Genomic DNA, 26,160 nt, shown 5'->3' on the forward strand with positions numbered 1-26,160 from the left:
TGTTGTATAATAACAGCCTACAGAATATTTCAAATCTAGCACTGTATAATATGTTCCTAGTCCTGGCCAAGATTCCCATTATAATTCCCATCCTAACTACAGATCTTCAAAGCCCTGTTTTTCTTTTTCCTCTTCCTCTTTCAATCTGTAGGATTGGAACTAATAAAATCAAAGGGGTACTCTGGGGCAAAATTCAGCCTGTGTCATAGAATTTGGGAATAGTTATTAAAGCACCACTTGATCAGCCACTTTTACTTTAAGACATGTTGTTGGTTTCCACTGCCTCTACATGTAAAGTGCCTGTTCGGTCATCCAGTGTTCTGCTATTTCAAATAAAAAAGAACTTGCATCTATTTGGAGCCAGGATCATCAGGGTGTCCCAAAGCACTTTACAAGCAAAGAATTACCTTTTGAAGTGCAGTCATTGTTGTATGGCTAACACAGTAGCAATTTATAAAATTATTTGATCTCTATGTGGACTACAGCATTTAAGGTCCATTCCTAGTTACCCTGGGAAAGTGATGATGCGTTGCCTTTATTGCTGCTGTCCTTGTGGTGCTGGTGCTCTCACAATGTTAAGTAGGGAATTCCAGGATATTGGACCAGCTTTGAAGGAATGGTGATTGGAAACATTATAAGGAAACAAATTTATTTTGGTGGAGTAGTAACAGGAATATGAGCTTATTCATCTGTGCAGCATTAATGAATGTTATTTCCTACTGTAGCAAAGCAAGTCTGAGCAGAAAAAAGATCCCTTGGTCTTTGTGGCTATTTCTCATTACATCAAGTTAATACCACATGCTGTTGCATTATACTAATGCAAACGAACATGTATTTCTGGGTGTACGATAGAATTAATATTGCAAAATTGTATGCTTTTGACCGGTAAATTAATTTCTTTGTTTTTCTACTTCAGGTGAGAAATTTTATGCTGGGGAATTAAATATTTTTTATTTTGAGCACCCAGTGTGTTCATAGAGTACACCTAGGTCTCACACACATCATTTTAGTGCAGAGTAAAGCTGCCTCTGCTCTTTCACAATATTGTGCCTCAGCACAATCTCTCAAAGCATTTCCCACGCCAGCCAACTATTGACTTCTCCAAGTGAGATTTCTAACACAGTATTGATTTGACGGGGAGGAGGATGTGCGGAGTGGGGCTGTGCTTCTATGTCGTTGGATTGAGATTTCACGTAGAACCATTGCAGCCAGCAGACAGAAGATGTTCATGGATTTACTTGAGACCGGATAATTTATTACTACCTGACATTCTAATTTGGATCTGATCAAGGCAGAGAAAAATGTAAACACAAAAACAGTCGGTTTGAATTGTCCCAATTTCAGTTTAATGCAATTCAATTTAAATATAGTTCAAGAGCTCAGTGACAACCATAATATTATTGTGCATTATGCGTTGTTCATTTTAAAGTGTGCAGTCTCATAACTCTAAATTTACAATTCTGTGATGTGGTTAAAATGAACCTGAGCACTTCTAATTGTAAATGTTTACTTGCAGCTGCAGCTCCTCTGGTAGAGTTCATGGTACAGAGAGGGGGATTTCAATCTTCCGACCAGATCAAGTCAAAGTGAAGCAAGAGCCGGGCACGGAGGATGACGTGTGCAGTTTCTCTGGTGCTTCTGTAAAACATGAGCATTTGGAAGATGGCCGGAGAAGTGCTTGCATGGTAAATCTGAAGTACTTGTGGTTTATTCAAAAAAGATCTGGTGTGTTTTTCAGTCGCAGTCCTTTGCTTCAGTAGTAAGGTTGGGGGATAATTTGAGCAGCGACTTAAATTAGGCATATATTTTATTAACACTGCTTAATTAATGTATATCAGTAGTGTATTGGTAACAATTAAAGTAGAGCAGAAACCCATTTGCAGTTTAAAAATTTCTCTAATTTTGAATCTTAAAAAAGGAAAGTGAATTTGTAAAGCAGCTCTTGCTGTTCCTGTCGATAAAGATATTGCGCATCCTTGGTATTTTCAGATAGGTGATGGTGTAAATTTCATCGCAGTACTAGCTGGCAACTAATATGGGGGATTGTGTTACTCGGAGAAGTAGAGTGAACTGAATAAAGTATAGGGTTGATGAGCTCTGGCATAAAGTGTCACTGGAAATCGGTATTTTTGGCTCCAAGTGTAATGGAGCTGTTGAGTGATTTGAATCTACCATAATCATCTGAATACATTCTCAGACTCCGTTCCCCTCTTACTGACTCATTTACACTGCACAAATAGCAGATATACACTGCATATACATAGTACATCATTGGGATTCCCTTTGTCACAAACCTTGCATCACTCTCCTTCCTGCTGTGATTTTGTTGCAAATTGGCAACACAACTGCAGGCAATAAGTCGACTGTTAAAATTACAGTTGAACAGTAACCGTGCAAAGGAACCTAAAGGAGGTGTGTATTATAAGACTGTAATACAATCAGAAAGGTTCAGCCGATGTATACAACCTGCTCAGGTGTTCTTCCCATCATTTGAACTGTAACCTGAACTCCACTGATTGCATTACAGCCCTGTAAAGTACCCCTTGGCCCATGTTTTGTATAACACAGGACTGTACTGTCAGGATTGATTTCATTTAGATTGCTTTCCACATTGAGAACCCTCCACAAAGAGAATTTAGTTTCCTAAGCACAAAAATGAATATTTCATGGGTCTCCTTTTTGTTTACATGAGAGTTGTGCACAAAAGATAGAAATTCCCACTGAAACGGAGATGGGTTCAAAGTGGAGCTAAATGAAAGTGTAACTTTGAGCTTTGGTTGTTGTAGGTGACTTACTGATTGTGCTTATACAGTGCTAGTTATGGCATAAGCATCTTTTAAAGATAAAGGAAACTAAAGATGGTTATCAGAATTTAGATATTTTGATTAAAATTGGTTGGGGGAGGCGGGTGGATTCACGTTTGAGTGTATATTTTAGAAACATAGAAATTTACAACGCAGAAGGAGGCCATTTCGGCCCATCGTGTCTGCGCCGGCCGATAAAGAGCTGCACAGCCCTTCGTCAGCAGCCATAAAGGTTACATACAAACCCATGAACAACGCCGGAAAAGCAAAGAGCACCCAGCCAAACCAGTCCGCCTCACACCACTGCAACACCCCTTATACTAAAAACATCTATACTCCATCCCATGTGATCTCCTGGGAGAGGCAGAAAAACACACAAAATCTGGGAAAATTCCTCTCCGATCCATCAGGCGATCGAAACCGGGCCGTATTCTATTCCCTGCAGTACTTACCATTATATCTGTGCCAACCAACAAAAGGTCATGTAGTCTAATCCCAATTACCAGCTCTTGGTCCGTAACCCTGCAGTTTACTGCACTTTAAGTGCCCATCCAACCATCTCTTAAAAGTGGTGAGAGTTTCTGCATCCAGCACTCTTCCAGGCAGCGAGTTCCAGATCCAAACAACCCTCTGTAAAGAAGCCATCCCTTAAATCCCCTCAATCTTCCACCAACCACCTTAAAACTATGCCCCCTCGTAACAGCCCCCTCCACCAATGGAAATAGACCCTTACTATCCACTATGTCCAGGCCCCTCAATATTTTGTACACCTCGATGAGGTCTCCTCTCAACCTCCTCGGTCTCCTCTCAACCTCCTCTGTTCCAATGAGAACAAACCCCAGCCTATCCAATCTGTCCTCATAACTATGATTCTCCATTCCAGGCAGCATCCGAGTAAATCTCCTCTGCACCCTCTCTAGTACAATCATGTCCTTCCTATAATATGGCGACCTGAACTGCATGCAGTACTCCAGCTGTGGCCTAACCAAAGTATTATACAATTTAAGCATAACCTCCCTGCTCTTATATTCTATGCCTCGGCCAATAAAGGCAAGCAATTCCGTATGTCTTCTTAACCACTCTATCCACCTGGCCTGCTACTTTCAGGGATCTGTGGACAAGCACTCCAAGGTCCCTTTGTTCATCTACATTATTAAGTGGCCTACCGCTTAATGTGTATACCCTTTCCTTATTAACCCTCCCAAAGTGCATCACCTCACACTTCTCTGAATTAAATTCCATTTGCCACTGCTCTGTCCACCTGACCAGTAGATTGATATCCTTCTGCAGCCCATGACTTTCCTCTTCATTATCAACCACACAGCCAATTTTAGTGTCGTCTGCAAACTTCTTAATCATACTTCCTATATTCAAATCTAAATCGTTGATGTATACCACAAAAAGCAAGGGACCCTTTACTGAGCCCTGCGGAACCCCATTGGAAAAATCCTTCCAGTCACAAAAACATCCATCAATCATTACCCTGTGCTTCCTACCTCCAAGCCGATTTTGGATCCAACTTGCCACTTTGAACTGGATCCCATGGGCTTTAACCTTCATGACCAGTCTACCATGCGGGACCTTATCAAAAGCCTTGGTAAACTCCATATATACTGCATCATACGCACTACCCTCATCGACCCTCTTGGTTACCTCCTCAAAAAATTCAATCAAGTCATTCAAACATGATCTTCCCTTAACAAATCTGTGCTGACTGTCCCTAATTAATCCTTGCCTATCCAAATGCAGATTTATCCTGACTTTCAGGATTTTTTCCAATAATTTTCCCACCACTGACGTTAGGCTGACAGGCCTGTAATTACTCGGCTTATCCCTTTTTCCCTTCTTAAACAAGGGTACTACATTAGCAGTCCTCCAATCCTCCGGCACCATGCCCATATCCAAAGAGGACTGGAAAATGATGGTCAAGGCCTCTACTATTTCCTCTTTTACTTCGCTCAAAAACCTGGGATGCATTTCATCTGGGCCTGGGGAGTTATCTACTTTCAAATCTGCTAAACCCCTTAATACTTCCTATCTCTCTATATTTACTTCGTCCAGAATATCACACTCCTTCTCTATGGCAGTATTTGCATTACCTCTTTCTTTTGTGAAAACAGATGCAAAGTATTCGTTACGAACCCTACCAACATCTTCCGCCTCCTCACAAAGATTACCCTCATGGTCTCGAATAGGCCCTACCCTTTCCTTAGTTACCCTCTTACTCTTAATATATTTATAGAACATCTTAAGGTTTTCCTTAATTTTACTGGCTAAGAATTTCTCGTGCTCTCACTTGGCATTCCTAATATCCTTTTTAATTTTACCTCATTTTTCTATATTCCTTTAAAGATTCTAAAGTATTTAGCCGTTGATATGAGACATAAGCGTCTCTTTTTTTCCGTAATCCTCCCCTGTAAGTCCCTAGACATCCAGGGGGCTCTAGAATTATTTTTCCCAGCTTTTTTCTTTAAGGGCACATGTTTGGCCTGAACCTGTCGGATCTCCTCCTTGAATGCCTCCCACTGTTGCGACACCGATTTACCCACAAGTAGCTGTTTCCAGTCCACTATGGCCAAATCACTCCTTAACTTAGCAAAATTAGCTTTTCCGCAAATTGGAATTTTTATTCCAGGTCTATTCTTGTCCTTATCCATAACCAACTTGAATCTGACTGAATTATGGTCACTGGCACCCAAATGCTCCCCCACTAATACCTCTTCAACTTGCCCGCTTCATTTCCCAAAACTAAATCCAAGACCGCCCCTTCTCGTGTTGGGCTTGCTACATACTGCCTAAAAAGATTGTCTTGAATGCATTTCAATAATTCCGCACCCTTTATACCCTTTATACCCTTTATACCCTTCACGCTAAATTTGTCCCAATCAATATTTGGATAGTTAATATCCCCTACTATTACTACCCTATGGTTTTTAGACTTCACAGCAATTTGCTTCCATATTTGCTCCTCTTTCTCCCTCCCATTGTTTAGGGGTCTATAATACACTCCAGCAATGTGATCACCCTTTTTTTATTTTTCAATTTGACCCATATGGCTTCATTTGATGATCCCTCCAACATATCATCGCTCCTCACCACTGTAATAGTTTCTTTAATTAGTACCGCAGCCCCCCCCCCACTTTTTACCCCCCTCTCTATCTTGTCTAAAAATCCTGTAGCCAGGAATATTACTTCCTGAAAAAGCAACATTTTAATAATCTGAATAGTATTTTTGGAGCTGTATGGGATGGAAGAACAAAGATGCAGTTTTGAAAGCAATTGTGTGGTATTTCAGCTTTTGCTATGATTCTAAGGAGATCGTGTAATGTTTGTGAGCACTTTTTATAAAACTGAGGAAAATATTTTCACCTGTGATTCCCCTTGTGGAGACTTCTGGTGGGAAATGCAAAACAGAGACCAGTGCTTCCCTGCAAGGAGAAAGGGGGGAATTAGAAGCAGAATGTCACCTGGGACAGACTCTGGCTTCTCAGTGACCATCTCCAGAATGGCAGAAGCAGAGGCTTGGGAATAGCTTCGCTTCCTACACCCTTGGACAGGGCTGCGGAGACCTCAACTTGGGCACGGGGTGCAAGAATTAAGATTTCATCAAGTTTGCTTGAAACAATAATCCATATGCAAATTTCCTTCAAATTTAGATGAGCAGTCCTGAAAGCAGCTTGACCCCACCCCTTTCCAACAACTTACACTCTGAGAGCGAGACCGACATAGAGGGGCTGCGGAATGTGGAAAATCATGTGAAGCTGGAACCCTCCGACAGGACAGGAAGCTGCAGGCAGTCGGCTAATACCTTTAATGGGAAGTCCCCAATCCGCAGCTTTACACATCGCTCGCCACGAGTTGGAGGGGACAGCAGCAACAACAAGGATGATGACCCCAATGAGGACTGGTGTGCAGTGTGTCAGAACGGAGGAGATCTGCTGTGTTGTGATAAGTGTCCAAAGGTTTTCCACCTAGCTTGTCATGTACCTACACTTCTCAACTTTCCCAGGTAAGTCTGTGACATCCTTGACATGGGATAGTACCATCAATGGGTTATCATAAAGAAAGATTTTGTGCTTATATAGCGCCTTTCATGATCTCGGGACATGCAAAATCACTTTAGTCAATGAAGTACTTTTGAAGTATGGTCACTGTTGTAATGTAGGATGTCAGATGGCTTGTTGCTGTTTAGCCTCTCTTCCATAATATCTTTTAATATTTGGATTTGTTCCAAATTCAAGTATAACTTGTACAGTGGATTTTACTGCGTTAAGACATACTGGGTCTGTAATACATTCCAAGTGCTTCATGCTGAATGTAAACCTCTAAAATAAATTTGGTGTTGGATACACACACAACTGGATGTCTGAATGTCATGTCTGGCCTGCATCATAAAATGCACTTCGGTAGTGTAAGCACTTTATTCATTGCAATTTCCTTTTCTCCTTAACAGGAGCAGAATGACAGATGTGTAAACAGTCTGCCACTCATTAAATGCCAGCGCCCTGAGGGAGCATACACAGTGCTTATGCTCCTTCAATGAGCCTGTATCACATCCTCTTTCCCTTGATTCAAGCCTCTTCAACAAGGAAAAACCCAGTCAGCCCTCGATACATAGACATACAACTCTCTGACAGAGCTCATTGCCCGTATCGGGCATGTAATGCATCATAATACAAGAAAGCATGTACTTTTCAAATTCTGTAATAAAAAAAATACCTGGAATACTGCATGCAGTTTTGGCTTCCATATTTACGAAAGGATATACTTGCTTTGGAGACAGTTCAGAGAAGGTTCACTAGGTTGATTCCAGAGATGAGGGCGTTGACTTATGAGGAAAGGTTAAGTAGGTTGGTGGTCCTCTCATTCTTCTGAATTCCAATGAGTAGTGATCTTATCGAAATGTATAAGATTATAAGGGGGCTTGACAAGGTGGATGCAGAGAGGATGCTTCCACTGATGGGGGAGACTTGAACTACAGGGCATAATCTTAGAATAAGGGACCGCCCATTTAAAACGGATGAGGAGAAATTTCTTCTGAGGGTTGTAAATCTGTGGAATTCGCTGCCTCAGAGAGCTGTGGAAGCTGGGACATTGAATAAATTTAAGAGAGAAATAGACAGTTTCTTAAACGATAAGGGAGCGGGCGGGGAAGTGGAGCTGAGTCCATGATCAGATCAGCCATGATCTTATTGAATGGTGGAGCTGGCTCGAGGGGCCGTATGGCCTACTCCTGCTCCTATTTCTTTTGTTCTTATGTTCTTTAAAAAAAAATCCTATTAACACAAGACAATATTCGAGGTAATCCTCAGGTCTTAATCAATGATATATATTTGTATACCAACTCTACTAATGTATAAAACCAGGACAGAAACTGACCCCAGGCCCATGTGCTTGATCAGCATTGGTTTAGTTTCCTTACCACAATGCCGTTTCTATGGACACAGGGGTGCCGTGCACATACATTACACACTTTCCAAAGTTCAAAAGGCAGTTGGAGAAGTAATAGCAAAGTATTAAGTAAGGATGTCGAAGTAAGAGGAAGTATAAAGAAAAGAGAAGTAAAAATGCGGACCAAAAGTAAGAAGTGAAGCAAAGGGAGAAGTCTAAAGAAAAAGCAGAAGAGGGAAAATAAAAATACAGAAATGAAAAACATGCAGAGCTATCAGAAAAAGTGAAACCAGAAGTATGCAAGGCTAAAAATTGGAGGTAATTAAAATTAAACACTTGCTGAATAACTCAGCCCTGCATAATAAAGGACTCCTAACTTGTTGAACCCATGGACTAATTAGGCTGTTTAGTGAGGGTGGAAGATATTGCTGTGATATCTATTACAGCTATTGATATGCATATTTCTAATTTGCCCAGAACATTTACTGGTAAAAGGCCATTTTGACCATCTCTTTTTTTCCTATTTAAGCGGGGAGTGGATCTGCACATTTTGCCGGGACCTGTCCAAACCAGAAGTCGAGTATGACTGTGACAATCTGCATCATATAAAGAAGGGAAAAACTGGGCCAAGCCTGGCCCCAGTTGACCAAAGGGTGAGCTCCATTTATTCATGAAGAAAGGTTACTCTTTTTTTTTAAAAAAGAGGAGTTAGAACTGTTTCTCATTTTTTCCTATTCCAATGACAATTTATGTTGCAGCAATATGGTGCTGGGTAGGCAATTAATACAGTTAGTGGGATTAACTGTGTTCATTTATTTGGACTTTTAGAAAAGCTTTGACAAAGTTTCACATGAAGGATTTCTAATTAGACAGAATCTTGAGTAGGATATGGGACTGGATAAGAACCTGCTTAAAAAGGGGAAGAAAAAATACTTGAGGTGTAATGTCAGAGTTGGCGGGTGGGATGGAGAGGGCGGGAGAGGGAGTGCCTCAGGTATTGGTGCTCGGACCCTGTTGGTAATCTACATCAGATCCTAATACAGAAACCAAATAGAAGCTTTTTTCAATGTCCTAACTCTATTCGAGAGCGTAGTGGAGACAGATGGTACTGCTAAAGCTTTGCAAAAGGATTTGGAACACATGAAATTGGGTAATTTATTTGCAAATAAAACTTACCAATGAGAAATATAAGTAGTGCACATTGGTTGAAATCAATTGGCACAAGTATGTAAAGCATTGAATTGAATTATTGCAGGCAGACATTGGGGAACCTGAGAAGAATGTTTGTATATGTGTTTAAGCAATTAAAGAAACCAAATGGAAGACTGGTCAGAGTGTAGGTCTAGAAATTATGCTGAGACTTTATAAGCATCACTAATATCACACTTGGAGTACTGTATTTTAGTACTGGTCGCCATGCTACAAGGCTTACAGGCATTGAAAAGGATATAGAGAAATTCGACAAGGCTAAGTGTAATGGAGATTGTGCTATGAAAAAAGGTTAGAACAGCTGAAACTCTGCAGTCCTGAAAGAAAGTGGTTATGGGAGGACCTCAAGTTTATCAAACACTAAATGGTACAATAAGGTAAATGCACCGGAATATTATTTTAAAGAAAGTCGGACCAGATAATTTAAATTGATGGAAAGCAAGTTTAAAAATGGGTATGATGAGAACTACTTTATTTATTGATAAATGTTTGCAATAATCTGCCAATTAGTTTAGAGCAGGGATGTTAAAAATGCCATTGGGGGTTCTAGAATTATATGTCAGTGGGCCAAGTGACTGTTTCTTGTCCTGAAGTTTTCTTCCATGCAGATCTCTAGATGCTATAACACGTCAACTTGTTACGTGGGATTTTAAAGAAATCAAGAGATACGGGGATAGGACAGGAAAGTGAGTTGAGGTAGAAAATCAGGCCCGATGAGCCGTATAGCCTACTCCTCCTATTGTGTTCTTATTTTGTTTTCTTATCTCAAATTTTAGATTTGAAATATTCAGTCAGATACAACTAGTCAGATTTATTAAATATCTCAAGTGTAAACTGAGTATCCTAATGTATCTCAACCTGCTGCATGATGTATCGACCAGTATAACTTTATGAACTGGTGTGCTTTTTTTCATTTTAGAAGTGTGAACGTCTCCTGTTATATCTGTATTGTCATGAAATGAGCATTGCATTCCAAGAACCTGTTCCCTCCTCGGTAAGTGTCTCTGGTTTGGAGCCGTGTCCAGTTTCTGAAATGATTCTACATTTTAATACTTTTTACATTGACCGAGCTATTGCAAAGTGTACGTGATATGAAAGCAATTAGCATGACCACCTTGTGTCAGACCTACTTTGTGCAGGTAGTGGCTCGATATAAATGTTTTATTTCTGTCATTTAACTGCAGACAGGTGCACTGGTGTAGTAAGGAGATGCTTCTGCATTTACCACCCTCAGCGTCTAGCTCTTGACACCTGCTTACACATCCACCCTCCCATGCCTAGATTCTGATAGCTGTTTCAAAAGGCTTTTGACAAGGTCCCACACAAGAGATTAGTGTGCAAAGATAAAGCGCATGGTATTGGAGGTAATGTATTGACGTGGATAGAGAACTGGTTGGCAGACAGGAAGCAAAGAGTAGGAATAAACGGGTCCTTTTCAGAATGTGCAGTGACTAGTGGGGTATAATTTACAATATACATTAATGATTTATACGAAGGAATTGAATGTAATATCTCCAAGTTTGCAGATGACACTGAGCTGTGAGGAGGATGCTAAGAGGCTGCAGGGTGACTTGGACAGGTTAGGTGAGTGGGCAAATGCATGGCAGATGCAGTATAATGTAGATAAATGTGAGGTTATCCACTTTGGTGGCAAAAACAGGAAGGCAGAATATTATCTGAATGGTGACAGATTAGGAAAAGGGGAGGTGCAACGAGACCTAGGTGTCATGGTACATCAGTCATTGAAAGTTGGCATGCAGGTACAGTAGGCAGTGAAGAAGGCAAATGGCATGTTGCCCTTCATAGCGAGAGGATTTGAGTATAGGAGCAGGGAGGTCTTACTGCAGTTGTACAGGGCCTTGGTGAGGCCACACCTTGAATATTGTGTTCAGTTTTGGTTTCCTAATCTGAGGAAGGACATTCTTGCTATTGAGGGAGTGCAGCGAAGGTTCACAGACTGATTCCCGGGATGGCAGAACTGACATATGAAGAAATGGATCGACTAGGCTTATATTCGCTGGAATTTAGAAGAATGAGAGGGGATCTCATAGAAACATATAAAATTCTGACGGGATGGGACAGGTTAGAAGCAGGAAGAATGTTCCTGATGTTGGGGAAGTCCAAAACCAGGGTAAGGGGTAAGCCATTTAGGACCGAGATGAGGAGAAAATTCTTCACTCAGAGAATTGTGAACCTGTGGAATTCTCTACCACAGAAAATTGTTGAGGCCAGTTCGTTAGATATATTCAAAAGGGAGTTAGATTAGGCCCTTACAGCTAAATGGATCAAGGGGTATGGAGAGAAAGCAGGAATGAGGTACTAAAGTTGCATGATCAGCCATGATCATATTGAATGGTGGTGCAGGCTCAAAGGGCCGAATGGCCTACTCCTGCACCTATTTCCTATGTTTCTAAGCTTGCATACCAACCCTCTCATGCCTAGATTCTGATACCTGTTTGCGTATCCACCCTCTCGTGCCTAGATTCTAATATCTGCTTACACATCCACCCTCTCATGCCTGGATTCTGAGACCTACTTATATATCCACTTCAGTGCCTGGATTCTGAGCCATGTTTAGTCACTGTGGTAGGGAGGTATACAAGATGTATTATGATGATGTGGTAATTGAGTAGAATTTGGAGGAGCTGTGTATAGCCACAATAACCACACAGTTAATTATTCAAGTAGAATCAGTCTGTTTTAATAGATTATCAATTGCAATTTAATCTTTATTAAAAGTCTCTATAGCCTAAACTCAAAATCGCAGCTCTCTGAACTGTACTTTGGTTTTACTTTTTGGTTTTACATTGATGATGTGCTGCTAAAATAATGGGACTAAAGGTGGACAAGTCCCCTGTACCTGATGCCTTACTGCTAGGGTCTTAAGAGAAGTGGCTGCAGACATAGTGGATGCATTGGTTGTAATCTACCAAAATTCTCTGGATTTTGGGGCAGTCCTAGCAGATTGGAAAACTGCAAATGTCATGCCCTTATTTAAAAAAAGGAGGTGGTCAAAAAACAGGAAACAATAGACCAGTTAGCCTAATATCTGTAGTTGGGAAAATGCTGGAGTCCATTATTAAGGAAGCAATAGCGGGACATTTGAAAAAGCATGATTCAATCAAGCAGAGCCAGCATGGTTTTATGAAAGGGAAATCATGTTTGCCAAATTTGCTGGAGTTCTTTGAGGATGTAATGAGCAGGGTGGATAAGGGGGAACCAGTGGATGTGTATTTGGATTTCCAGAAGGCATTCGATAAGGTGCCACATAAAAGGTTACTGCACAAGATAAAAGAGCACAGGGTTGGGGGTAATATATTAGCATGGATAGAGGATTGGCTAACTAACAGAAATCAGAGAGTTGGGATAAATGGGTCATTTTCCGGTTGACTAGCGGGGTGCCGCAGGGATCGGTGCTGGGTCCTCAACTGTTTACAATCTATATTAATAACTTGGATGAAGGGACAGAATGTAATGTAGCCAAGTTTGCTGATGATACAAAGATGGGTGGGAAAGTAAATTGTGAGGAGGACACACAAAATCTGCAAAGGAATATAGATAGGCTAAGTGAGTGGGCAAAAATTTGGCAGATGGAGTATAATGTGGGAAAATGTGAGGTTATCCACTTTGGCAGAAATGATAGAAAAGCAAATTATAATTTAAATGGAAAAAAATTGCAAAGTGCTGCAGTACAGAGAGACCTGGGGGTCTTTGTGCATGAAACACAAAAAGTTAGCATGCAGGTACAGCAAATAGTCAGGAAAGCAAAGGAATGTTTGCCTTTATTGCAAGGTGGATAGAGTATAAAATCAGAGAAGTCCTACAACTGTACAGGGTATTGGTGAGGCCACACCTAGAGTACTGCGTACAGTTTTGGTCTCCGTATTTAAGGAAGGATATACTTGCATTGGAGGCTGTTCAGAGAAGGTTCACTAGGTTGATTCTGGAGATGAGGATAGGTTGGGCCTATACACTGGAGTTCAGAAGAATGAGAGGTGATCTTATTGAAACTTACAAGATAATGAGGGGACTCGACAAGGTGGATGCAGAGAGGATAGTTCCACTCAGAGGGGAAACTAAAACTAGGGGACATAGTCTTCGAATAAGCGACCGTCCATTTAAAACGGAGATGAGGAGGAATTTCTTCAGAGGGTTGTAAATCTGTGGAATTCTCTGCCCCAGACATCTGTGGAGGCTGGGTCATTGAATATATTTAAGGCAGAGATAGACAGATTTTTGAGCGATAAGGGAGTAAAGGGTTATAGGAAGCGGGCAGGGAAGTGGAGCTAAGTCCATGATCAGATCAGCCACGATCTTATTGAATGGCGGAGCAGGCTCGAGGGGTCAAATGGCCTACTCCTCCTATTTCTTATGTTCTTATGCAATGTGACATGCTTATGGTATTGTACCCATTAATCTAAACTTTCCATCCATAACAATATTGAGAATAATTACATTAACTTCCTTGATACTTGGCTCACGGGTAGTGACACTTGCCCCTTACCAAAGCCTCCCCGCGTGACTAATTTCCATCACTTGACCCGCTCAAATCACCGCAGCAGTGGCATGGCCCTCATCACCAAGTCACAACTTGGTCTCTCCACCTATAAACATCACCGTGTTCCACTCCTCAGCCTTTGTTTTGAAACCCGGATTGTCTACTGCAAACCCTCCCCAGCCCAACATTGAGTTTCTTTCCACGATATCCTGCTTCTGTTCATCTCTCACTCTCTGCACTGAGCAACAACACTCCCTCGGTGTTTTCAATCTTCATCTCTTCTCTGAATTAGGAACGTCCTGAGGTATTGGAAATCTTTGAAATTCTTTGAAATCACCACCCTCTTACCTTAAACCTCTTCCTCCATAAACCTCTTCCGTATAAAATACCCTACTATATTCATGACTACCTCCAAGACTTGCCACGGCCCATTACTTCACTACCCTTTTGGTCTCGATCATCGACAAGCTCTCCTTGGTCCATTTCCTTGTATCCAACTACATACCTGCTTCCAACATCCTTCTGCGTCTGCCCCGCTAAATAAAAGCTTCCACAAGTCACTTACAGCTGCCCGTTAAAACTCCAAACTGCCTTTAGGCATCAATTTGTTTCAACACTCCCCCACCTCTACCTTTTCCCTAGCAAAACCTTCATTGCCTCACTCCCTGGTATGGCCTGCATTCTCACTCTTTGAAGTCCACTTTGTGCAGATTTGAATGTTTCTAGTGCATAACTAGCATACTCAATAATCACCAGGTTTGTCTGGGCCTTACTCACCTGTGCTAAAGCTGTTCATTAACTCTAGAATCAACCTGGAAAGCAAAGATAACCCTCAGCTGCTTTTCTCCATGACCAACCATGTCCTTAAACCCCTTTCCATGGCCACTCCAGTCTTAGTGCAAGGAACTCGTGGACTTATTTGTCACTAATATAGAGGCCATCCATTCAGCTGCATCTGCTGCTTACCCAGCTTTATCAAGTTTCTCTCCTATCTTCCCCCCTGCCCTCTTTAAGCTAATTTCATCTGTGAGATCCTCTACCTGCTTCTTTGGCCCATTCCTCATGAAATGCTGACCACCCAACTTACCGTTTTAGTCCCTATGGTCGCTAACATTGTAAATGGTTCCCTTTCTTTAGCTAACATCTCCCTTTCTTTCAAAACTACCTTTCTCAACAACCCACCCTCGATTCCTCAGTCCTTGCAAAGTACCTCCCTTTCCACCCACCAAAGTCCTTGAATGTGTTGTCCTCGCCCAAATCTATGCCCATCTCTCCCTCAGCTCACTGGGAATCTTTCCACCCCTCCTGCAGTACCAAACAACTCTAACCAATTTCACAAATGACAATCTCTGACTATTGTGCATTATCCCTTCTCCTTATCAATCGTTGAAACCTTTGACCACACCATCCTGCAACAGTTCTTTTCCATTGTCCGGCTCAGTGGGACTTCCTTCCCTATGTTCCACTCCTGTCTATCCAATTGTAGCTGGAGCATTTCCATCAATGCCTTTTCTTCTAGCACTTGTACTGTTTCCTTCAGATTCCTTTGAGAATCTATATTTAACCATCTTTTCCTTGTCATCTACACACTGCCTCTTGGCAATAACATCTCCAGACATGGGGCCAGTTTCCACATGTACCTCTACTTCTCTACCACCTCTCGATCCTTGCACTGCCAATGTTCTGTCAGATTGCCTGTCTGACATTCAGTCCTGGATGAGCTGCAGTTTCCTCTAGCTAAAGCCATTGTCTTCGGCCCCCACCACTAACTCTGTACCCATGCCAATGACCCAAATCACTCCTTAGCCACTATCTCGGCCTGAACCAGACTGTTTGAGTCTCTGTCTTATTTAATCTCGAGTTGAGCTTCTGAACCCCTTATCGTATCCCTACTTTCATCTACCCCTCATCCCCTGAATATTCCAATGCTCTTCTGGTCGGCCTCTTCTTCAACCCATCATAAACTTCAGATCATCTAAAACTCAGCTGCCCATATTGTGTATTCCTTCCTTCCCACCATCATTGGCAACCATGCCTTCAGCTTCCTAAGCTGTGCACTCTTGAATTTTCTCCTTAAACTGCTCTGTGCTTCTGCCTCCCTCTCCTCCATAAACCCCACCTCTTTCACCAAACATTTGGTCACCACTCCTAAAAAATCTGCTGCTTTAGCTCCCATTTTTTTTGATTGTCTGGATGTTTTTCAATGTTAAAACTGCTATATAAAGTGCATGTTAATTTTTTTTCTTGCATCACTCAACAAAATTATTACAGCATTTTTATACCAGTCAGTACTAAATTTCATCTTTTTCTTACCTGCTTTCCCAACCACATATCCAATAACAGCATTGAGCGCCTGGTTGGGGCTTCGGCTACGGGAATAACTGAAATCTGCATTAAAGTGGAATCGTGCTGCCTTTTTTCCCTTCTAGGTTCCAGATTACTACAGAATTATTAAGAATCCAATGGATTTATCCGGAGTGAAAATGAAATTGCAGAAAAAACACTCTCAACATTACCAAACACCAGAGAACTTTGTGGCTGACATTAGACTCATTTTCAAGAACTGTGAAAAGTTCAATGAAGTAAGTATAATATGTAAATTTGTATATGTAGAAGTTTCAAATGCACCAAAACTTCAAGTTCTATTACCACAGTAGTATTATGTTTTGCAATCCATATTAAGAGTTTATTTTCCAAACGTTTAAACAAGCCCAGATTCAAACCGAGTATAATTTGAATTTCATCTAAAAACCAAAAATAAAGTATAGTCAGCACAGATTACATACATGCCCAACCTTATTGAATTCTCTGAATAAGTAACAGAGTAGACAAGGGTAATGCGGTAGATGTGACATGGACGTTCAAAGGGCCTTTGATAAGTGGACTCATGACTATGTGGAGTTGGGACAATTCGTAGAATGGATAGCAAACTGGCTACGAAACAGAAAACGGAGAGGGTTAAAGGTGGTTACTCAGACTGACCGAAGATGAGAAGTGGTGTTCCATGGGAGTCGATGCCGAGACGATTACTGTTCACCATTTGCATAAATGATTTGGAATCTGAAGTACAATATCAGTATCAAAATTTGCAGATGACAACAGATAATTAATACTGAGGAGTAAAGCGCCAAAGTAAAATACATTATCAAACTTGCAGAATGGATGTGTAAATGCCAAATGAATTTCAATATAAATAAGTGTGAGTTGGTGCATTTTGAGAGGAGGAATAAGGAGGTGACCAACACTGGAAAATTAGAGTCTAACTGGGATATAGGCTCTAAAGGTACAAATTCACAAATCATTAAAAGTAGCCATAAAGAAGAGCAAACAAATTACTGGGGTTTATTTCTAGAGGAATAGAATTCAAAAGCAGAGAAGTTATGTTAAACGTGTGTAGAACCTTGATTAGACCACACTTGGAGTACTGTACAGAGTTCTGGTCTCCATATTAAAAAGGGATTTAGAAGCACTGCAGAAAGTGCAAAAAAGTGTCTGTGGATGATACCAGAACTAAGAGGGTACAACTAACAGTGCTGTTAAATTCTATGTAATAATACAAGTTCATCATTCATCGAAGTTGCAAGCAGGAGAATAAGTAGATTGTTAATTATCAAAATTACCAAGGCACCCAAAAAACATGTATATATTACATAGCTGTGGCAAATAGCATAGATGCATTTAAGGGAAAGCTAGATAACCACATGAAGTTGAAAGGAATAGAAGGATATGCTAGTAAGGATGGATGAAGAGGGCTGAGGAGGCTTGTGTGGAGCATAAATGCTGGCATAGACCAGTTGGGCCGAATGGCCTATGACTGCTGTTCCCTGATGTAGAACATGTCAGCAAGTCTTGTGTTTTTTTTCTTGTGTGGCTTATGTGCTTCATTTCTTGTCTTGGTATTTGTTTTTATACACACGGCCTGTCATTAGGAGTAGAGGCATAATGCCAGTGCATTGCCAGTTTTTCTACAGGGTGCAGTCTTTGGCCATTATGAGCCCAAGTGCATGCCCAAGCTTTCCAAGCTTTTGGGCAAAAATGCCCAAAATAAATAAGTATAATGAAATGCTAAAGTTGCCTTTATAACATCAATTAAGGGTCCCTCAGAATGCCAAAAACTATAGCCAGCTACTTTCAAATTCCTCCCCACAGTCCGGAATGCTTCAACTCTACATAAACTGCTTAAATACTGTTCTCAACTGGAATTGTTCTCAAAATGCATCATTGTAAGTTGGGTTTCCTGATTAATTTGCTTAAAGGAGACTAAACTGTAGTAAGCTTGACCATTGTGAGACTAGCACCCCATTATGGATCTTGATGTGATGCCTGATAACTTGTGGTTCCAGCAGACATTATATACACCTGTGACTCTGGGTCCTCTCTATTAATTGTGGCATGATGAAGGAGCCTTGGTAAATTTTCTACTCTTCACATACTCGCTTTGTTTACTTAGGACTGTAGTGTGACTATTGTGATAGGCCGCAGCTCAAGGGTTTCATTATGGTCGCTGCACTACATATACACTCCTCTATTAATGTATAGCTTATGAAGGTCAATGGCCATATATAAAGAAAGCATGTTTATTCATAGGACTATTTTCCATGTACTAGGACCACATTACTACTGATCATTTGTATTGAGTTGGTTCTTTTCAGCAACCTCCATCTTTGGGGACTGGAATGACAATTCTCAGGGTAAATTGCTTTGATGGTCAATTTGATTTAACTAACAGTTTTGGGGGAGTTTTAAAGCTGTGCCGTCCTTTTGGATATGTCCTTCATCCTGACTGGCTCCTTTAGAGATTTTTCGATCTATTGCTATAATGCAATACCATATGTACCATACAAATTGGCTTTCTTCAAACATTAAACCTATTTTTTAGTGTAAAATTCAGCAGCAGAGATTTTTTTAACTTCAATAACTGAAAATGATTCCAAGGCACTAGTATCTTCAAACAACCTGGCAGTTCTGTCCGTATAATTCTGTAGTACTTTAATATAGATGCATCGAAACGTACAATTTTAAGTGTATGTTTAGATTTCTCCCCATTTAATTCAAATTGAAGTGTTATTTTATGGAGGACGGGTAAGACTTCAAACTTCTTTTCTCGCCTGTTTTCTCCATAGGCAAACTGCTCAAGGCTGCGTGGTATATCTGCTGAAGTTGGAGGATGAATTTATGAAGTGCTTTGCGGGTGTTAAATATTCTGCCCTTAATTTGACATTTATTTGCATAACAGTTTGTTAGGATAGACAAGATCTCATTGGCGCTCACACCATATGTTCAGGCAGTATACAAATGATCTGTTGCCCTCTAACCAGAGCCGTTTCTGACCATGTTTGAGCTAAGAAGTTGTATTGAAAACTTACAATGAGCTATTTGCGAAGTACAGTTATTGCTGGAGGATATGTGTGTACGTCACATAACATGCAAGTAGCAGTGCAAATAATCAGTTTTCTTTCTCTCTCTTCTCTTCCTCCCTTCCCCGAACCATTCACAGCACCACCACTAATTTTCTCTCTCGTTACTCTTCTACTCTTAAAGTGTCTCATGCTGACAGACCTGCACCACCAATCTTTGCTGTGTAGGCCATTACAGTCAGTGTACATTACAGCCGGTCATGCCCTTCCCTAATATGCACCCCATACTTCCAGTGGGTGTCGCTGGATGGTGGTCACGAATGTAAACCCTGACCACTGAGGATCCTAGGGTACTGAGGACACCAGTATTTCCCTGGCTAAGCCTGACTCATTGAACACAGACCAAGAATTAGACCTAGGCTCTATAGATTTCAAATACAGAACCATATGTGTTTACCCAATAGGCAACTTCAATAGTTTTCAGTGTTGTACACTTAAGAGTCCACACAAAATATGGTATAAATTCTTGAGAAATGTATGTTTACTTTTCTAACGACGAGACAGCACGATGAACTCAGAATAAAACTTCCCTACACTCTCAAGATTCCCAATAACTAGCGAGGCACAAACATTGCTGTTATTAGCGATACAAATCATCATTTTGTTTCACATTTTGAGCAATGATCCTGTGTTACAAATGTGTTCACGTTGTAATATTTCAGTTAGATTGCTGAAGGTGTTTGATCACAGTGAGGGTAAGTATTTTATAATTCAAAAAAGGATATTGAAGACAAGCTTAATATTGGCATGAAAATTGCCAGTGATATTGATGTAGTTATTGACCAATATATTATGCCACCTCTCATTTTTGCATTCTTAACAGACCAGCCTTCTTTTAAAACAAAAGGAGCATGGACTTTTGTTGTAGTGCAAATACTTAAGTGAGTATGCACTTAAGGGGGTAAACTGTACAGATATTAAGGAAACTTTTTTGATGTTTGTCTATATCAGTGCAACATAAAACAAATTTACGTTATGAATTTTATTGTCTCATAAAGGTTACCCTATTACCTGGGGTTCAAAATGGTCCTCAAGCCCTCATGAGGACCAAAGAAAGGGAAATGAGAACCAAGGTAAAACATCACCCCTGCTTATGACAGACCTGTTTCTTTCTCTGCAGTGTGTATCAGTTAAATTTGGTTGTTTATGTTTTTAAAAAAAAAAACAAGTTCCACATCGTGGATGAGGAATGAAAAGATAGTGCCTCACTAAAACATATCTCAAAATCTTATTTTAGCCGCTGTCCATTGTACCAGATTAAAATCATTGTGTACAGGAGTGGTTTGGCACACTGGCCTTCAATTTTTGACCCTTTGGCTCAATTTCAGATAGCCAGATGAGACAAAAGTCTCCTTTGCTAGCTGCAAATGTCCTACTTGGCATGTGTTTCACAGATTCAGTCCATTGATATGGACCCACGACATATTGCCGCTCCTTAATTGGCATTAATTTGGTAATTTTATTTTCGAAGACCAGAGAATGGCAGGTGTGAAAAATGGAGCGTCACTGGTGCAGTCGGGGATGATCTTGCATAAGAACATAAGAAATAGGAGTAGGCCATTTGGCCCCTCGAGCCTGCTCCATCATTTAATAAGATCATGGCTGATCTGATCATGGACTCAGCTCCACTTCCCTGCCCGCTCCCCATAACCCTTTATTCCCTTATCGCTCAGAAATCTGTCTATCTTCGCCTTAAAAATATTCAATGACCCAGCCTCCACAGCTCTTTGGGGCAGAGCATTCTATAGATTTACAATTCCTTTCTGTTGGTCTAAAGCACACTGTGCAGAGTAAAGGCAGCTTTGCTCTTCACACTGCCATGCTGTCCATGATCTGGAAGTACTTGATGCTGGGTACCCAAAAAGGGAAAATGTTCAGTTTATCAGCAGCAATTATTACATCACTTTGAGCACAAGAAGCCCAGTATTGTAGCAGTTGGAGTGCTCTACAGTAGTCAACTGAAACGCTTTTATCGTTGTCATATTGTTCTTTGCACAGTGGGAAAGCGGAACTGAGATGGAGATTAGCAACCTACAAGTACCTGGGTCCAATTTTTTTCTCGGTGTCACTGGCCGCTATTGAGCCTGTTGGTATCTGCTAGAAAGAAGATAATGCCTTCAATGGTGGCCCTTGGAATGTATGCCAATTTAGTTCCCGGATGTATCAGACACCTGGAATTCACTGTTATTATAATGCCAAGTGCTGTGAGCGAGGGCACCATAAAGGTATCACGAAATGAATATTATCAATAGAAATCCATTCTTCAGTATGCCTCAGTTATCTTGAGGTGTGCCCACTTGGCAGTTGATATAGGGGAAGACAGTAACTGAAGCCCATTTTACTTCGCTGCAAGCCCAAATTAATGATGCAAGTTATATTTACACCATTGGTGTTGGGAACAGGATTTCTCCAAGTTAAAGGAAACATGTGGTACAGTAGTAAAAGAAAGTGAAGGCTGAGGGAGAGAGAAAGACATCAAACAAATATGGGATGTTTATACACACACAAATTAACCTTGCCTTGGCTCAGTGGTAGCACTCATGCCTCTAAGTCAGAAGCTGGTGGTTCAAGCTCCACTCTAGAAATGTGAGCACATAATATAGGGTAACACTTCAGTGCAGTAGTGAGGGAGTCCTGCAAGGTCTTTCGGATCAGATGTTAAGCTGAGGCCAAGTCTGCCCCCTCTGGTAGATGTAAAAAAAAATACCATGGCACTACTCTTAGAAGGACAGGGTAGTCCTGGCTAACATTTATTCCCTAACCAATCCCTCCATAACAGATTATCTGGTCATTTAACTCATTGCTGCTTGTAGGTAAATACGTTTACAATACCTACATTACAAAAGTACTTCATTAGCTTTGGGAAATCCTGAGGTCATGGAAGGCCCTATATAAATGCAATTTATGGTTTTCATTTGGATATGAGGCCTACATAAGAGCTAATGTCTTTCTGGTTTGGGGTGTGGTCTGCATATAGTAAATGAGGACACTGTAGTTTGTCTATAATCAACGTTTTATGTAGTGTGCGCAAGAATATGCATGAAAAGGCTTGCATAGTGTAGGACCACGGGTGATACTTTGTGGCATGCTGATATTGTAGTAAGTGGATTTACCACAGTACCGCATTACAATTATGACGGTGAAATGGAAGTGTATGATTATAAAAAGGTTAATGAAAAAAGCCTGTCTTCCTTATCCTAATGCTGAGGTACTTAAAAAAAAAAAAAAAAAAAAAAAAAATCATACATTCCTTGAAACAGGATATGACCATCTTGTCTCTGGGTGTGCATCTTTTAAAACCAGAAGAGTTTAAAATCTGGGTGCATTTTATTTTGAGGATTTTGTATACACTAAACACGTTTTCAGAGTCATCCTATGTTGAAAGTTTGGGGTGGATTTTGTATGCAAATTGTAATGCATTGAAGAATTTGTCCCAACGATCTCCTCACCTCAAGGTGCTATTTGTCTGAGTATAGTTTAATCGGGACTAGCACCCCTTCTCTTTCCCCCCCCCCCCCCAGTTTCCTCATCTAAGTGGATGTTTGTGAGTGTAGACAGTGAGTTTTGGTAGGCTATTAGAGTGTGGAGGGCTTTACCACTGATCTTGTCCTCCGCTGAAGTCTGCACAAACAAAATTTCCTGCAGTGACCATTTGACTGAAGCAGGAGCCTTGGCTGATTTCCCACACTCTCACTCAAAGCCAAAGAGCATTAAGCTCAATTATAAGAATTCAGTTCCTCTCGCGGCTGAGATCAACTAACTTAGAACACATTGGGGAATTGAAGGTCTGTATGTGTTTGTCACACCACAAGTTACCTACTAATATTCAAGGGCTTTAATAAATTAATATTATAATGATAATGGGGATACTGGTCTGTTGGTAGTAAGATTAAATACTTTTGTATTGCTTTCATTTTTAGACAGATTCAGAAGTGGCCCAGGCCGGAATGGCTCTAGAAAGCTATTTTGAAGCTAAACTACAGATGGTTTATTCAGAAAGAACCTTTACACCTCTGGTAGAATCAGATTCCGACCACGAAGATGAAGCTCATATTAGCGAGGATTCGGACGATGACTTCGTTCAACCGAGGCGAAAGCGGCTAAAGTCGTCGGATGACAGGCCAGTGCACATTAAATAATTTTCTTCTCCTTTGAGGGGAAGATGAACTTTAGACTTTTCCCCCTTTTTTGTGCTCACAGGATGTGAGCAATACTCCCGTGGCTATCTGCTTGTTGGTTGTAAAAGCTGATACTCACCACACAGTATTTATTAGAGTTTTAAAACGTTTTTTGTACAAATAAACAAGACTTTGTTGCATTCGTTCATTACCTGGATACTGAGAGCCTTTCTGGACTCTGTTCCTTTTTTTTTAAATATCCTTGCCTTTACTGATGTAATTAACTAATTAATTCTTTGTGTGCTAAACGTTGTAGATGGCATATATTTTATTGGCATGCACAAGGGACTATTTATTAACTACACAAATCTTTATTTGTATAAAATGGTAACCTACAACTCCGTTATCAATTTAGATAAACGCAGTAGATCTTGCCTTTCAGGTGCCTGTTCTCATTCACTTACCTTGTTTCAGCTATCAAGTGTTCACTTCAGAACAGATGCAAAATCTTCTAATACTGTCCATTGAATGCCCATGGTGTTTTTGATTCCGGTGAAGTATATATGTGCACTGCAATAATTAGCTGCCATTAACCACGTTTTAAACTGTTTGAGGACCACAGTAGCATTTCTTAAAAGTACAAGATTTGCTTAATCTTTATTTTTGCAAGACAACTGTAAATAGATGCGTGTTTCACGTGTGTGTACATTGTACGTTTTTCTTTTGACTTTGCAGTTAGAAAGAAGCCCAGGACATGGCCTACATTCCCAACAATTAATGCCGTGATCTGTGGAATGGCCGCAGCCCTCCTCAATAATCTGTTACCACTGTCACACTTAACCAATAAGTTGAGGTTTCAATTAATTTATTTCCTGAGGACTTTTTTTTTCATACATTCAAAGTTATGGGGGATTTCAAGACAATGAAACAGTACCAGTAAGCAATCCTGTTTCTTGACATGTTAGTCTGCTTCTTTCTGCACTGCTGGTTTATCATCGTATGCTTAACAAAGGTCAAGTACAAAATTGGTCACCATCTAAATTGAGAACAGCATCTTGTACTTTTTTTAAAAAAAAAGACTGATATAATGTCATTTTTAAACATGAGTGAAGAGTTCATGCACTTGACCATCAAACAACTGGAACAAATATCCAGCTGTGAACTGTGAATATTAAGTGAAAGTGATTAGCCATTTTGTGCAGTGGGTTTGTTGTATTATCCTCTCTCCTTTAGGACCTAGGCTTGAACTCAGCAGAGACTGCTGACACTTCTCTCCCTGCTGGCTGAGACACTCCAAAAATGAAATGAGTTTGGCCAGTCTCAACCCAGGCATAGGCTCAAAGAACAAAACTGTCCGTAATTCCCAAAAATCGATACTAACTTTGTTTTCTAATACTTGCAATAAGGATGGCTGGTGTCAGAAATGGGGGAAGTTGTGTCAATAGCACAATAGAATGTGACCTTCAACGGTTGCAATCAATGCCTCTTTGTTAGGTGATATAACAGGATGCGATTGGAGGTAATTGCAACAAGAACAGATGTGTCATGATTTTAATCCTGGCATTTGCTGGTTGGACAAAAAGACTTGGAAGTTTGCACTGGGGTACTAACTAAGAGTCAGAGCTTTCCTGTAGCTCACTTTATGCTTAAGTCCTGGTTCAGCAAGTGATGCATCAACTGTATGCTTAAGCTTTTATTTACAAGGGACATATTGTTGCTTGGAACGAGAATGATGCGACATTGCAGGGAGCTGTTCTCTGGATCTAATCTGCTCTACCTGACTGGGAGTATGTGCTGCTGATGCTGGGAACCAAAAATGGAAGTGTGCGCGGGCAGGAATTGAACCACCATCCCTCAACTTGATCACGATGAACAATTTACTCGTACAATTGCAAAATAAAAGATGAAAGTGATATATTTGGAAGTGATATACTTCCCTAGTTTTGTAAAATTGAAATCATAACTAGATAGAAATAAACTATTCCGTGCTGATTGTTCTCCTTACTTTGAATGTACAAGCACTTGATGCAAAAATGCTTCTTTAAGTGACTTGATGCCATCTATATATGATTTTGTTGGTCAGCCATTTTATATTGTTACGTGAGAAATGTATGAAGTTTGTGTATAGAATACCAAGGCAGTCAAAGCCTGCAGGTTATTAGAGGTTGTATAATGGGAACACTCTGATACCCATTACTGTACGAATATGTAAAACCGCAACCTCTGAATAAGGTAAACCGTATTCCTGCACCCACAACTTGTGTGTTTTACACCACAAATTAAACATGAATAAACTAGTAGTTTGAACCATTCATGGTAATGTGTTGAGGAAACTCCTGCAGGTGTAGTAGTTATGTTGACATCTTAATCAAATTTTCACTGAGTGTGCTTGAATTCCATACGGATACAAGATTATATGGAACTGGTCAGAATATGAATTTGTTTCCTTTTATTAATTGCATTACCATGACAAATTTCTGTGCAAATGGTTTTCTATCTATCAGAAATTGCTAACATTAGCTAGTGGAAAATTGTTGATTTTCTTTTAGTGGCTGGTTCTAGTGATTTACCCTCCTACAATTGCTGTAGTACATATGATATCTTACAGTAGATGTCAACTTCTAACAAGATATGTGTCCACATTTTAAACAGAAAATATATCCTTGCCCATGCCCTTCAAGTTAATAGATCTCTATGACTACCAGCTGCTTCTGTTATCCACA

General features: G+C 40.4%; 1 protein-coding gene across 7 annotated transcripts in view; it reads left to right on the forward strand.

Annotated features, from left to right (window-relative positions):
• Positions 1-25,749, forward strand: part of trim33 (tripartite motif containing 33) — a 249,952-nt gene extending 224,203 nt beyond the window's left edge. For 3 of the 7 annotated variants that reach the window (XM_070858846.1, XM_070858847.1, XM_070858849.1), the window contains 7 exons: positions 1,517-1,685; positions 6,461-6,813; positions 8,725-8,848; positions 10,324-10,398; positions 16,332-16,484; positions 20,318-20,392; positions 23,240-25,749. In XM_070858846.1, the coding sequence (XP_070714947.1) occupies positions 1,517-1,685; positions 6,461-6,813; positions 8,725-8,848; positions 10,324-10,398; positions 16,332-16,484; positions 20,318-20,392; positions 23,240-23,458 (1,168 nt within the window). In that variant the 3' untranslated portion in view covers positions 23,459-25,749. Of the gene's footprint in view, positions 1-1,516; positions 1,686-6,460; positions 6,814-8,724; positions 8,849-10,323; positions 10,399-16,331; positions 16,485-20,317; positions 20,393-21,317; positions 21,545-23,239 lie in introns of all 7 variants that reach the window. The other 4 variants (XM_070858848.1, XM_070858850.1, XR_011587467.1 and 1 more) reach the window with 3 other exon arrangements.
• The last annotated feature ends 411 nt before the right edge of the window (positions 25,750-26,160 follow it).

The sequence above is a fragment of the Pristiophorus japonicus genome, chromosome 17, assembly GCF_044704955.1.
Source record: "Pristiophorus japonicus isolate sPriJap1 chromosome 17, sPriJap1.hap1, whole genome shotgun sequence".
Classification (NCBI taxonomy): domain Eukaryota; kingdom Metazoa; phylum Chordata; class Chondrichthyes; family Pristiophoridae; genus Pristiophorus; species Pristiophorus japonicus.